The sequence below is a fragment of the Pieris napi genome, chromosome 13 (assembly GCF_905475465.1).
Source record: "Pieris napi chromosome 13, ilPieNapi1.2, whole genome shotgun sequence".
Classification (NCBI taxonomy): Eukaryota; Metazoa; Arthropoda; class Insecta; order Lepidoptera; family Pieridae; genus Pieris; species Pieris napi.
In genome coordinates, this window is record NC_062246.1 from 8,143,848 (window position 1) to 8,160,159 (window position 16,312).

General features: G+C 33.8%; 1 protein-coding gene across 3 annotated transcripts in view; it reads left to right on the top strand.

The window, feature by feature from the left end:
• LOC125055454 (neural/ectodermal development factor IMP-L2-like) overlaps positions 1–9,243 on the top strand; it is a 47,790-nt gene extending 38,547 nt beyond the window's left edge. Inside the window, exons 1-7 of one of the 3 annotated variants that reach the window (XM_047657917.1) lie at positions 1,015–1,141; positions 4,261–4,392; positions 5,491–5,654; positions 6,575–6,737; positions 7,272–7,465; positions 8,320–8,442; positions 8,835–9,243. In XM_047657917.1, the coding sequence (XP_047513873.1) occupies positions 4,281–4,392; positions 5,491–5,654; positions 6,575–6,737; positions 7,272–7,465; positions 8,320–8,442; positions 8,835–8,855 (777 nt within the window). In that variant the 5' untranslated portion in view covers positions 1,015–1,141; positions 4,261–4,280 and the 3' untranslated portion in view covers positions 8,856–9,243. Of the gene's footprint in view, positions 1–1,014; positions 1,142–1,720; positions 1,905–4,260; positions 4,393–5,490; positions 5,655–6,574; positions 6,738–7,271; positions 7,466–8,319; positions 8,443–8,834 lie in introns of those variants that run through there. The other 2 variants (XM_047657918.1, XM_047657919.1) reach the window with 2 other exon arrangements.
• The last annotated feature ends 7,069 nt before the right edge of the window (positions 9,244–16,312 follow it).

Consider the following 16,312-nt stretch of genomic DNA (forward strand, 5'->3'; position numbering starts at 1 on the left):
TCTCAAATCAGTCCTGAAGCAGTCATTTTATGATTTGGCATTCTGAAAAGGTGGAAGCTTTTAGTTTATTGTTTGTCGCAGGGCTGCTCGGGCTGTTTTGGCGAGCCTGGCCGGTATGGGCTTTTTCCGGTGACTAGCACAAGGGCTCCTGCGAGACTCGGATCTCGGTTTGGGCCGTCAGGGGGTGGTAAATCTTACGGTTGATTGTTACGGGGCTTGCTCGGCTTGTATAATAATGGCGTCCACTGCTTCGAAGTGCAGCTTTCGAGGAGGCATTTGAAAATGGCCACTAGTAGGCAATAGATGGGGGAAATTTTATATATTAGGTATTACGAGAACTTTTTTTACGCTGTTGGCCTTAAAGGCCTTTACAGCTCAGCTCGGCCTGAATGGGCGATTGTCCCGCGACTAGCGCAAGGGCGTCTCCTGAGACTCGAACCTCGGCTTGGGCCGTCGCGGGGTGGTCAATCCCCTGAAGGGCAGGACAGAAGCTCACTGGAATGAGTGAAGTAAGAAGGTCTTCCCCGGTGAATGCGGTTTTTTACCCTTATCTGTGGCGGCTTTTAATTTGTCATTAGCTATCGTGATTGGATCACAAGAACACTAAAATTAAGCCTGTTTATTATATACGCATATGTATTGTTTTGTGCTATTCACAATAACACTAAAACTGTCATTTACAAGCCATACACTGCCATCTAGTAATCGCATTCATTACTAATACACGTTGTTACACATTACATATACATATTTGTAACCTGTAAAAATTGCGCGCAATTTCTGGAACGTGATTAACTTACCCTGACATTACTGCATAAATGTCAAATGCAATTTAAAAAAAAAAACTATTTCTTTGTTGTTTAAATTTGATGTGACGTGGTTTATTTTTAATATATATTGCTGTAATAATATACAATTAATTAATAATACAATTATTCAATAGTTAAATTCTTCGTATTGAGTAAATTAAATAAAAAGCGTTTGACGCGTTGCGTGTTAGACTGTTAATTGACATGTCACATATGACATTTGATAGGTATTTAAGCGTAAAATTTAAAGCAGCAGCTCACTGGTTTTGTGGCTACCGATAAAAGTAGATGGTTCCGACTAAGAATATATAGAATTTCAAGCATTCCTCAAGGTAAATATACGATTTAATAAATCTAGGTATAAATAAATACTCCTCCATAAACAATATTTAACTATGTTATTAAAGAATAGACAATTTTCAAAATCAAAGTTTATCATGAAATTTAAAATATATCTCTCTGTATTCTGTCATTGAATAATATCAGCGTATGTATCGCTGTCACTTAAGTTTTCGCGCGATCTGCTTTATGCGTTTCAGAGATCCGTTGATCAAACATTATTTAATTTATTCACGAATTTAAAAAAAAACTTCTTAAATCTATAGACATGTCACCTATAAGTTAGTCTATGATCTGTCTGTCTATAGTTTTATATCTCTTATCTGTGTTTTAATCTTTGTTTTATTATCTATGTTTTTGTTTTTAAGAAAATACGCATACTACTAAAATATTTTTATTTTTACTGCCAGTAATACTTTTGTTTAATTAAAAAAAAGTATAAAACAATAAAATACACAGATCGAAAAACTGCAATTAATACGGAACCCGTATATCATTCCCGAGACGTTCTTATCCAGTTTTTAATTTTGTATTCAAGATGCCATGCTATATAAATGAGGCATAGCATTTGCCACCCATTTAGTCCCGAGCGCTGATCCCATGTGTGCGCGCCTTAAGAAAAGTGTTCGATTTTTAAATTTGACACATTGTTTCGATTTGTGATTTCGGGGTTATCTGTGATATTAAGTGTAGGTTTTTTCTTAGTTATTTATTGTGACTTTAAAGTTTCGCGCGTAAATTTTTGACGTGTAATTCGTAAGTATATTTTTTTATTTCGTAATTAAACATAAGATAAAATAATAAATCTTGAATTAAAGCCATAATTTTTATATGTAAAAAGATGCTATCTGCGACTTAAATTTATCTGTTTAACGCGAATATTCCCTTTAAAAATGAATCAAAATTCCTTTGACTATAAAATGTCTTACGTCAATACACGACTGAATCGTTTTTCATGACATTTGGTAAGCTGAAAGACATATTTTATCACAAATTAAATGATTATTTTTATATTAATTTTAATTTATTTTTACTAAACGTTCAAGACGTAATCACACGAGGTGTAAGTCACGTAAGCAAATAGTAAATAGTGAAAGTCGATAATTTTTTTACGATACGCTTATCTTATTTAGGGAAAATACCTTTGACCAGTCTTTGGCCAGCTAATATTATTTACTGTAAATTATAGTATAATAAAAAAATACCTTTGAATTTTAAATAAAACAGAGGCAAACGGCTGGAGGCTAATTAAATAACACCACCCATAGTCACCAGGCTCGCGAGTACGTTGCCGGAATTTTATTAGTCCGATTTTATTTTTTTAATATTCTTCCTGGTATTTCCAAACTAAGGAAATTTGGGAATACCGGGCAGCTGGTCCCACAAGCGCTCATCATAGCGTCACAGCGACATGCGCTATGCGCTCAGTTATGGAACGAAAATCATACGGATGGAAAAAAATATCATTCCTAAAAAGCATCAAAATCTGTTCAGTTAACGGTAATTCTTTAAATATTTACCAGCAATGTTTAATATTACTTACTATAAAAAGCTTTAGCGTTAAACTTATAATATTTTCTCTTATAGACAATAGAGTTAGGTCCAGATTAACCTATTAGTTACCATAACTTATCTAGAATATATTACATCTGCATTCGTGTAATTCGTCACTTGACAGTTCGCTTGTACCTAAAACAATAAAAAAGTATACGCACGAAGGTCTTATTACTTCTGCTTCTACAATCTTCCGCTAGAGGACGCTTTGATGAACTGACGGCTGTAATTACATCATCGCTTTTGGCGCGTGTAAATTTTGCAGACACTAGTAAAGCAGTTCTTCGTTTTAAGAAGAATACTGCAGGTTAAAGTAAGTTAATTCTTAATTAGACCCCGAGGGGCATTTTGGGCCTCGACAAGAGTCGGTGAACGCGAACTCCCGTTTCTTTCTAAGGCCAAAAGGCCAAATTACAAAAGGCCAAATGTCAAATACGAAAAGGCCAAAAGGTTTAACATCCAAATGCCATTGTTTTAGTTTTTTATTCTCCTAAAAGCTTACCTACGCTATTTTTATTATATGTGTTCTATTATCTTTGTTGAGAAACTGTTTTTGAGGCTGGTTTTCCTATATGCTAGGTTTGAATGGCGCAGTTAATTATTTATAAGAAGTATCAAGGGACCTTGCTTTTATACGTAAATGCCAAAATAAATAAGACCTAGGTACATAAGCTTACCTACTCAAGTTTAATGCGTCGTAGCCTCTACGGAGCTTTGTTATATAACTTGAATCTGAAATAAACATGCTTACGCGTCGAATCGATAAGCTCCTGTTTTTTGAAATCGGTTAACTAGAAAACTCTATCAGTTAAAAATAATCGATAATAATTTGAATAATTACGTATTTAAATGTTGGCGCCAAAACAATTATAAATGGCGCCACCGGTCTTTTATTCATTCCAATTCGTTATAACTAAAGCTATGTGCACATTATCTTTATTAACCAAAGAATTAGTAATAATTTTAAAAAGATACCTACAAAACAATTTTTCATTTTGTATCTCCATTGTTTAAGTTCTATAAAAAGACTTAGCACAGTCAAGAGGAAGCATCTTTTCTTCATGCTTTTCAAAGTTTTTTTTTTGTTACCAACTAACTTAGCACTTGACCACCAATTACTTTGGCCCAATGTACACACACCCTTTTGTGTTCCGAGAAGGACTCTATGACGTCACTGGGCTGGTATTTCAAATATTTTGCCGCAAAAAATTGAACCGGTTTCGATACGGAAACGTAAAACTTAATTTAACTGCGTAGTAACTAACGTTTTTTACGCGCGTATTTTCAGGGATTTAAACTGATAATATACACTTTTACATGTGGATTATGTCTAATTGGATTTATTCTTTGGAATTTATTACATAAACAAAATATGTGTAAACAATGCTGAAGCGAAAACATTGTGTGTAATTGTGACCAAAATAGATCTAATTTCAAATCGACAAAATTTTGTCAAAAGACAAAGAAAAAAAAATCAACAATAACTTTCATAAGAAATCCCATTTTTAGTTCTAAAATAAAACCAAATACATAATATAATTTTTCATTATTATTTCAGATAAGTTATAGAATCTCAAAATGTATGCAGTTCTGCTATTCGCCGCTGCGGCGCTACTGAGCAATTCCCGCGCAGCTATCGTCAACAGACACATGAAGTTACTCGACATAAATAACAGTATTGAGGCTAATAGTAAGTGTTTATTCTCCTAGCTTCGATTTTTAAACCATTTCATCATTAAATATAGAAACTTTTTTGTGAATTAGATTATAAATAAGAGCAGTAGTCTGTGAACTGTCTATGAATGTAGCAACAGTTCACGAGTATGACACATGGCCAGCCATCGGCCCCCTCGTCATATTTTAGGGAGAGAGACAACCCGTAGCATGTATCAGTATCTTTTCTGTGATAAATTTTTAAAGTTATACTTCTTTAGGCGCGTTATGAAAAATTGATAAGAGTGAAATTTTACGATGCGCGCGCAAAATTAACAGAATGAAGTTGCCCACGGAAGATGCTACGGCATTGGACATAATTTAAAAACAACATTCGAATAACAATAGAATTATTTATGTTACACTTAATGTAAGATAATAATAATATTTATTTATTTAATTTTTCAAATGTTAACTGAACTTTATTGACTATAATGACTCCTTTTCCAGTCTTTGATTATTTAATTGTAATTAATTATTTGCTTGCAATCAAAAACTATTTTTAATAATGCCAAAGAAGTATAACTTCTTACGCGCGTACATAAGTACACACACCCTTTTTTACTAGGCTTCTGTGACATCATCATTGTTTTGATCAGGTACGCCGCTTTCCTCTTTCCTTCACTGTACGAGCGAATTTGAATTGCGCCCAAAAGTCCCTTGGTGCACAGCAGGATGGGAATGCACGACTCTGACTCGTGCTAGAAAAGTTGTGTTAATATTGTTTTTTGCAAATTCGCGTAAATTATAAAAACGTCGAGCCACTCTCAACCCTGAGGTCACACGTTCGAAGCCGGCTGTGCACCAATAGACTCACTTTCTATGTGCGCATTTAATATTCACTCGAACGGTGAAGCAAAACATCATGAGCAAACAGTCTCGGTTTTTAGACCCAAAAAGTTGACGACGTGTGTCAGTCATAGGCCGATCCCCGACTTGCCTATTAGATTGATTGATCATGAAACAGATACAGAAATCTTAGGCCTGAAAAGGTTGTAGCGATTATTTTTTATATAAAAGTTTTTGTGTAAAAAATTTAATGTAACAAAAATAAACTATAGCCAAATTTTTGCAGCAAAGCCAACAGCTCATCAGACCAAACGTTTCATTACGATTACTAAGCGGCCGGCGTCTCGCAGCGCGCACGTTGCGGGCGCGACTCTGGAGCTGACTTGCGAAGCGATCGCTGCACCAGCGCCATCTGTACATTGGTTTAAGAACGATGCTCCCGTGTATGAGGTGAGTTAGTTTTATTTTAAAGACTAACTAGCAGACCGGCCAAGCGTTGCTATGGCTAAGGTTTTTGTTATATTACATAGTAGCAAACTATTCAAGGGAAACGGTAGGAGAACACCAGTCATGGGGAGCACCATGCTTTTTTGGTGGTTTTGCCATTAAATCGTAGCTTATGTGAAACGTTGGTACTTTCAACACAGCGCCATCTGTTAGAATTGTGACTATCAAATAAGAAACAAATATTTTGCAAATAAAATAATATTGCGGGTATAAAATGAGATGTAAGCTATCCTATCTTTTAAGTTGGATCAAACTACACACGGTGTGCAAATTTGATTGATATAGGTTCGGTAGTTTAGGAGTCCATAGCGGACAAACAACGTGACACGTAATTTATAAATATTAAGATTGTGAAGGAAAATGTAGTTAACCCGAGGAATAATTTTAATAGGTTAAGCTATCGCGGAATATGCTTAAAAGGAGTATTAAGAATATCAATAGCGCTAAATTACCAGCATCATGAGCTCACCTCACATACACACCCTCACGTACATATCCTCACTTTCACACCATCACACAACACAGCAGAATCAGGTATTACTTACTTAAGTTTATTTAATTTTTTTTTCTTTCGTAAATGTTTGAACCTTTTTGTATAAATTAAGTATTCCATCTTTTGCTATATCTTTAGTTTATTTGTTTTTGTTATATATATATATATATATATATATATATATGACTTATGTTAGCTGTAGGCTAAAGTTTGCTGGGCTGGGCTCGCGAAGTTTTGTCTTGAAAGAGAAAGAAAATACATAAGTAAAGTGTTGGAAAAGGTTAAAAATCACAAATTGCCACTAGACTACATACTATACATACACTACATAATATATATATATGTATTAATATATATTAAATCCTTTCAGTACGACAAAGAATCAAATGAGGTGATAGACACCAATCCATCATCCCTTGGTCGTGTGAGGTCAACTCTACTTGTCACTCGCAACGACGCACCGTCAGAGTATACTTGTCTTATACTCTCTGGATCCAAGACTGCTAGGGCCTCTACAGTTGTCTACAGTTCTGGTAAGACGAATTTTCAAATATGTTCGACATTTAAATTACTGTTCCATATTTAAAATATTGGCATTTTCGAATAATATTTTCAGAACTTAAATTGGCGTTCGATTTTTAAAATATGTATTTTATTTTAGCTTTATAACGCTATGCTTAAATTTATCCTATACTCACTTAGTGTTAACTTACGCATCTATATGTTCAGATTGTTTATGGTTCGTGATAGTCACTACACCAATGAAACGTATTCTAAGAAGAGCGTTCAAACACATGGGATTTTATATTATTTACATTAAGCTTTGTTTTCGAATATAAATGCGAATACATTACATAATTTACATAACTCGAGTACTTGTCAGCGACAGATTGAGATTTCTTTAAATAATGTAATAAATTTGTGGACCCGTTTAAAGAGTTATCTGGTATGTGTAAACCAAAGACAATTTTAGTTTCTATTATTCTATCACTATGTGTACAATAAAAAGCTAACCAATCATCGTGATTTGGGTCCGTAATTCTAATTATTGCAATTTATTTTTACAGAAACCAATACAGATCTTACGGAACGATCCAAGCTGGTACCACTCTCGCCAAAAATTCTCGTCTCATACAAAGTGTTCGTTGACATCATCGGCAGTAACATCGTGTTGCCATGTCGCGTGAAAGGACATCCCCGACCAATAGTTACGTGGACTGATAATAATGGCGAATCTGTGAAAAAGAATCCAGGCATGAAAGTAAGAATATTTTTGTCACTATTTCGTTTTTACAATAGGTACATATACCTCGACCTCGGCCTAAAAACAGTTCGACAGGAAATAGCTCAAAACAGCCTGAAATACCAGGAGAAGCTGACCTCCCATGTAAATAAACTGGCACACGCTCTGAGCGGAGAAGGCGGTCTTCAGAATAAGCGGCTAAAAAGAAGGGGCGCAGTAGCGTTGCCAGACGTCCTGATTTTTAAATCAAAATGAAATGTCCCGCGCGCCGCTTTTCGGGAATAACTCGATGGCACTAAGAAGTGTGTACTACCACCACCTTATAGTTATATCTTCATAGAAATATTATGAATAAGTAATTCTTATAAAAAATTACTGTCTTATTGTAAGTTGCAATTTGAAACACTCATTCTTCAGAGTATTGTTTGAAACGCTACCTATATTTTTCTAATAAATAAAACTTTTTTTATTTTGATTGATTTGATTGTCACGCAAACGTGATTTGAACTCAAAAACATAAATACTTAAAAACTTCTGATTATTTAAATTTTTTTACTATGTCCCGCTTTCGAAACATGATTCCCGCTTTTTTCACTTTAAAAGTGCCAAAATCCCGACTTGACAAAAAAGAAATCTGGCAACGTACCGAGCCTATATAAAAGATTTACCTCTTAACATCAAGAGAGTCGTGGCTCTATGTCGAGTATGGCTCTTGAGGATTACATGTACTGAGAAAAATCAAATAAACAAGTGGCTTATTGCTGGATAGCAGATAGCCATGAAGCAGATACAAAAAAAAAACATTTTTGTGTGAAAAGGCCTAGTTCGTCTTTGAGTACAATATCCACGATAATAAAAAGAAAACATTTTAGGTCCTTCGATCCGGAGAGCTAGTAATATCTCAGCTGCGCTGGAGTGATATGGGTGAATTCACGTGCCGCGCAAAAAATCTCTTTGGATCAGCTGAAGCCAAAACATTTGTCTATCCGGCTCGGGTATGTATCATTATTAGTTTAATTAGCAGTTCACCATTATATAAAGAGTGCAACTAGTGAGTAGTAACTAGTAGAGTGTAGGTTCGATAGCCGGCTGTGCACCAATGGACTCTTTCTATGTGCGCATTTAACATTTGCTCGAACGGTGAAGGAAAACATCGTGAGGAATGTCTTAGACCCAAAAAGTCGACAGCGTGTGTCAGGCACTGGAGGGTGATCACCTACTTGCCTATTAGAAGAAATAAATGATCACGAAATAGATACAGAAATATGAGGCCCAGACCGAAAGGGTTGTTACGCCACTTTTCATTGTTTTTTTTTAAATGTCATAGGATTTTAAGCTAATGTTTAAATGACATTTCAGATATATTAATTTGAACTTTCTTTTTCAGCCGAACGACACAGACGGTTAGACAGACGAATAAAATCAGCCGCGTCACACATTACTTAATGAATGTTCCTGTTTTGTAAGGGCTCTTCACACTTATGAGACTATATTATTTATTTTTATTAATATTGGAATAAACAGTTTTATTGTAATTCATAATTTTATAAAAATAATACAATGCGAATTTTAAATTATTGAAACTACAATCAAAAAGTTTATTTTCAATATTCGATGTATTGAATAAGTATTATTTTAGTATTATATTGTTAACGGCCGGACCAGAGGCTTGTGTGAAGATGCCCCAATCGCCTATTTTTTACATTTTTGTTACAAACGATCATTATAAAGTTTTATTTAAATGTGATCTAAATACTTATGTAGAACTGTGATTTAATAAATTCATTTAAACAGTTTATTTTTTATTTTTTCCAAGCCATTTATCTTAATAAATAATAACAATATTCAATAATCAAACTCCTAATTACTCGTCTATAGAGACGAAATAATAACAGGTCACGGATGTAACAAATACAATGCTTTGAGAACATTATAACAACATCCTCCCTCAAAGGCCGGCAACGCACCCACTAAAAATGGGTGTCTATGGGCTGCGTAGACTGCCCTTTTTGGTCGTCCCGCAAGCTCGTTTGCCCCCCTATTATATAAAAAAAAAACATTCAAATGCCTTAAAGAAGCATGAAAGAAACTACTAACTATTTTTTATAGTGCCATACTGTATTCGATAATAGTCTTAATATATATTATAATCGGGTTTGTTTGGGTATCTCGAGAACGGCTGGACTGATTCTCACTGTTTTTTTTGTATTTGTCTCCGTTTCGAATAGAAGAATATTTATTTAACATTAAAAAACAAAAATCTAACAAAAAAAGGGTACGTGTACTTATGTACGCGCGTAAGAAGTTATACTTCTTTGGCATTATTAAAAATAGTTTTTGATTGCATGCAAATAATTAATTACAATTAAATAATCAAAGACTGGAAAAGGAGTCATTAGAGTCAATAAAGTTCAGTTTACATTTGAAAAATTAAATAAATGAATATTTATTATTATTCTCTTACATTAAGTGTAACATAAATTATATTATTATTCGAATGTTGTTTTTAAATTATGTCCAATGCCGTAGCATCTTCCGTGGGCAACTTCATTCTGTTAATTTTGCACGCGCATCGTAAAATTTCACTCTCATAAATTTTTCATAACGAGCCTAAAGAAGTATAACTTCAAAAATGTTTCGTTGCGTTTCGCAACTGGCAAACGTTTAGCAACACGTCGATACGGAAAATTCTCCATTCGAATTAAAGAACTTATATAATAAAGGTTTTTAATCGACAAGATATAACCAATATATTTGGAGTGGCGTATTTTAGATTTAAAATGTAGAATAATGTCAGTAATGAAAAAGGATTGATATATGTATGATATATTTTGTGTAAACTAAGGAAAATATATGAAGTTACTTAAATACAATAAATGACAAATACAAAATGATTTAATTAAAAAAACGTCAATTGCTCTCATTGGATCTTTTCAGATTATTCTCTCAACCAAGTCTTTTCAGCTAATCTGTAATACGATTTATTGTTAGGCGATACGAAGTTCAAGTTAATGATAATATGCAAATGACAAACTTAGTTTTGCTCTATCCTTCTATTGTAATCGACAAGGATATTCCGGGTTCGCAGATTTTTTCGATGTTCGCTTATTACGCACTAGATGGCGCACAATATAGGCTAAATGAAAACAAAAGCGAGAATACCACAGTATATTCCTATTATCTTACTAGTATCGTAATTATATTTAACTTATATAAATTTATACAAATAAAACAGAAACTGCTATTTGGTAATAGATGGCGGTAATAGTAATAGTTATAAATATGGACATGGACACTCAACTGTGTCTATGGATAGATATATCACTTAACAACAGATGAGCCGTTTTCCCCCAGTTCTATAAAAAATCTTTTTCATTATAAACTTTATTGACATAAGAAAAGAATCGACTCTGCGTCATATCGTGACATTTTTGTTGTTATTTTGCCATTAACTTTTTTTAAAAACTAGATTTAACTACGTTACTCAGTTAGGTAACCCTGCATATCGAATTGCTAAGTTTTCTTTTCAAAAGGTACTTTTAATGTGATTTTGACATATAGAGGTCGTCTATGACATATAGAGGATCATATGGTCGATATTCGTATTTCAATCGCTTTATATATCTTATTTAAATTTGTGAGAGATAACTATGAAAATATAACTCTATGCTTGAATAAAAACTTTTAACAGTGTTCAATCTAAAATTTAATTAAAATTTCCTGTATTTGACAGTGCTTTCAATGGCTTAATAATAATAACAATGATAATAATTTAAAATGGTGGTACAATCGAAAGTTCGCATATTCTGCAACACATAATGGCGTGCAAATTTGGCGTAGAATGAAGGAATTTTACGTAGAAACAAACATTACATACAAAGATTATAAGTCATATCAATTAATCAATTCTTATATTATTTGTAGTGATTAAATATCACGTTGTTTGTTTAGTGTATGTTAAGATGTAATTGGTTAAGCTGTTTGACCCGAATAGAAGTTGTGAATTATGCTGTCAGAGAACATTTATGATTAATTGGGCTGACTTCGGCCTAATAGTTCACAAATCGATCATTTATGGATTTCATGTGTTCTGACTTAGGAAAAGTACAGGGAATATTTGGTACAAACATTCATTTATTTAGAACATCTTTACTGATAATACTATCAGCTTTTTGTAAGCCATAATAATAACTACTGAAATTATTTTATTCGTAGAAACTTAGAAATTAGCGATTAAAAAGAGTGGCGGAAAGTTTCTTGTCTTTCTTGCGAACTGGTAGTAAATGTAAATTTACAATTAATTTAACTTCTTTTCTGATGTTCATAAGTGCACGTGTTTACCTATAGGAATAAAGTTATTTTGAGTTTGAGTTTAAAAGCTAGCCATTGATTTTAATATATTTATTTATTAACACTTTTGCATATTGACAAAAATTAAATGAAAAGGAGGGAAACTAGCGGCCTTATCGCTTTCGAGCGATCATCCAGGCAACTCAAAGAATAGTAATTTTTCTCGGATATTAAATAAAGAACTATGCAAAATCATACTAAAACTGTAGCTGTTGGATGGCACAGGGAAGTAACGCTAATTGTATGTACCATACATATTACATATAGTTAAATACCATTCGTAGAGTTAGTCAACTAGTAAGAGCTTTGTGCTTTTACGAACTAAATATGGGTTAACAGCTTAGTTGATTAATGTTATAAGAAATATAAGCAGCTCGTAACAGCTTATTTAAGTGCCATGGAATCGTGCTCAACAATTATTGCTTTATCACGTTGCTAAAATTAAGGCAAATGTTTGAATACTCTACACACTAAAAACTAATGATGTTGAAAGTGAAAATTTACAAACGATAAGTGAAGATTTCGTTGACATTTTTTTAAGGTACCAGCCCTACGATTCTGTAACTCACTTTTCAAACTCACACAGCGATTTTCGCATCAGCGGTCGCTCTCAAATCAGTCGTGAAGCAGACATTTTATGATTTGGCATTCTGAAAAGGTGGGAGCTTGTAGTTTATTGTTTATCAGAATGCCAAATCATAAAATGACTGCTTCACGACTGATTTGAGAGCGATCGCTGATGCGAAAATCGCTGTGTGAGTTTGAAAAGTGAGTTACAGAATCGTAGGGCTGGTACCTTAAAAAAATGTCAACGAAATCTTCACTTATCGTTTGTAAATTTTCACTTTCAACATTTCATTACATTTCATTTCAACAGAATCGCAGGGCAGAACCTCGAAAACCCCAAATTAATAGGAGAAATTTTACTCATGCATGAAGCGCAGTTTAATATACTTTCACATATTCTGGGCTGGATGCCTAGTGAATTGGTCTACTTACTACTTAGACATATATAATAGGTACCAAAGGACTTGACGGATGTTGTCCTGTACACGTGTCTTTAATAAAAACAACAAATCAATAAAACAAAAACCTAATTGTAAATATATACCATTCTCGAATCCACTTGAACACACAAAAAATTTCATCAAACCCATCCAAGCCAATAAGTATCACAATACAGCGAGGAAATGCTGCCAACATCAAAGGTACTGCCACAGGGACCAAACTTTTTTTTCTATTTATAAATTTTAGAGCAGTGTTGGCCTAGTGGCTTCAGCGTGCGACTCTCATACATGAGGTCGTAGGTTCGATCCCCGGCTGAGCGCCAATAGACCTTTCTATGTGCTCATTTAACATTTGCTCGAACGGTGAAGGAAACATCGTGAGAAAACCGACATGTCTTAGACTCAAAAAGTCGACCGCGTGCGTCAGGCACTGATCACCTACTTGCCTATTAGACTTAAAAATGATCATGAAACAGATTCAGAAATCTGAGGCCAAAACCTAAAGAGGTTGTACCGCCACTGATTTATTATTTTTAATTTTTAATATTACTTTGTAACATAAGTTATGAGTATTGTTAATACTGTATATTTGTATGAAATAAATCGAATCCCTTCTATAAAATAAAACATTATTGCTTAATACACAGCTTTCTATAATAAGAAACGGAGAATAATATTTGCTATTACATTGTGACTGATTGACAGGAGCCTTGATTTGAAGCTCCATTTTCGGACGTATTACATAAATCAATACGCGTTTGCCAATTAAAATTATTGCAATCATTGAAGTGTACATGTCGTAGCCAGCTAGTTGGCCGTTGAATTAACAGCCTAGCTGTTTAACTAGAGGCCTGAAAGATGTTCAGCCAGTTGATCAAATTAGACAAATTACTTGGATCGATGACGTTTCATTGCTTGCCTAGCCTGTTGACTGTTAATTTAAATTTAATTCCACTTTGTGCCACTCTCGAAACGAAAGCAATTTAATTTTAAAAGAAATATTTTTATATGTTTCATCTTTTTTATTTCTGCCTATTAATGACTCTATCGTACGAATGGCCTAAGCATTAGCCAGCCAGATTATTAAATGTTGTAACAAACTACGGCTGAATTTCTTTTAGGCCGTTAGTTAAACGCAGCCGTTTAGTTAAAAGGCTAGGCTGTTAATTGGACGGCTAATTAAGCTAGTTGGCTGCGACATAGACAAATTAAAGTAAACTTAATAACAGAAGGATGAATTATATGTCATAAAAGTTCATATGACATAGAAGGCATCCATAGGCAATGTCTCCACATTTTTCTGATTCTTTCGTTAAGCTTAATTTAGGTCGTTTTTTTGTGGAACAGGGATCAAACGGGCAGGCTCATCTGATGTTAAGTGATACCACCGCCCATAGACACTCTCAATGCCAAAGGGGTCGCGAGTGCGTCGCCGATCCTTTTATGAATTGGTACGCTCTTTTCTTGAACTTTCGAATTGATTCGGAAATACTTCAGTAGGCAGCTGGTTCCACATTGTAGTGGACGTAGTCTGAGTGTACCGTTTTTATAGGAGTCCAGACTTAGCTAGAACTATTACTGTCAAAATCACATTGGATTTAATTTACCCCAAACACATGCCTATGGTGTACGTTAATTTCGAAACATAGAAAGTTCCATAAGTGCGCATACTTGGTTCACACGCACGTCATAGATATATAATGTATATTGAAAAAATATTTAAAAAAAACTTATTAATATTCTAGAAGTGTTAAAATTTGTTTCAGATTTTTGAATCAGACATTACTGCGTCTATTACACTCCGAAACTATTTCAATCAAGTGGCCGTGAAAAGCAAACCTGGCAAGCAAATAAATTATTAAAAGTAATTTTTATTAATGAGTAAGCAAGTCGACGCTCACCTTTGCAAGTAATGTAAAACACGGTGTAGAGATGTCGAATCGTGCGCAGGAAAATTGCGATCACTGTGCTTTGTATGGTGCAAGCGATAAGAATTATGTGCTTGGATTCTGTAAACGTCAATTATGGAATTACACACGTCCCAACTTCACTTAGAAGTAGGTACTTAGAATGGTACCATTCCCTGAAAGGTCGGCAACACTCACGCTAGCCTGCGGCGTTGCAGGTGTCCATGGGCAGCTTATCACTTTATTCAAAGTGCTTGCTTGCTTACTTCCTGTTACATACAAAATAAGAAAACTTTTATTTATATTTAGAAAAAACAAAGAAATAAATTTAATAAACTTTTTATTTTTTTCTTTGAACAACATAAATATCAATCTTCAAGAAATCTTAATAGATGTGTTATCCATAAGTCTCGTTTTCTATATTTTAAGATTTAGAAGTTAATCGTAATTGGAGTAGTAGAAGTAGAACATATAATATATCATATTTAGACAGTGATTATTGATATAAATTAGGCATTTCGGAAGGTAACGTTTAAAATATTCTTCATAGAACGCCCACCTCAGATAATACCCAAATACTGACGATTCCTTTGTTTGTCACCGTTTCAAAAGGAACATTATATATTAAATTTCCTAATAATGATAAAAATATGTTTTATAATAAAACAAAGTACATCGCGCAAGCTTGTAACTTTGACCATAAACTGATAACTAATCGATATTTGTGCGCGCACGAGATGTTGCCTAATCTAGATGATCTGCTAAAACCCGTGGCCGCTCAAATCCTTGGACTGCAGTGAAATGGATACCTTTACATATCGTAACATCGTAAATAGATAATTGATACTTAAAAGAACTCCATATGTAATAATGATATTCCTTATTTTATTAATAAAAGATGGTAGATAATAATCACAAGGAAACAGCACTGGGATTAGGAGCCTATTTAGAGATTATTTGTAATAATACCACACAGCCTGGACATATTTTCATTATTAATAAACCATTTTCAATTACTTTTTATTACAATTTATATTTCTATACAGCGAGAATATGCAGCAAGCGTTAAAGGTACACTGCCACAGAGACCAAACTTTTTATATTTTCTATTATTATTAATTTTAAATTAACGACTCATTGGTCTAGTGGTTAGTACCCCTGACTGCGAAACCATGGGTCCCGGGTTCGATCCCCGGCTGAGACGAACATCGATGTGATGAGCATTTGGTGTTGTGCTTCGGTCTTGGGTGTTTAATTATGTATTTATATGTCTATCTATCTATAATATGTATGTATATCCGTTGCCTAGTACCCATAACACAAGCTTCACCAGCTTAGCATGGGACTAGGTCAATTGTTGTGAATTGTCTTTAAAAAAATATATATATTATTACTATATATGTTAGGAATATTGTAAATATTAATTATAATGTTATACTTAAATAATCATTAATTATAATTTATAACTAGACTAACAAGTTATACAATATTATTTATCGATAAGAAATTATAGCTTTAAAAAATAATTACACGGCTCGTCTCTAATCTAAGACACGATCGTGATTTAATCCAATTAGTATTTAATAAAAGCTCGCATCACG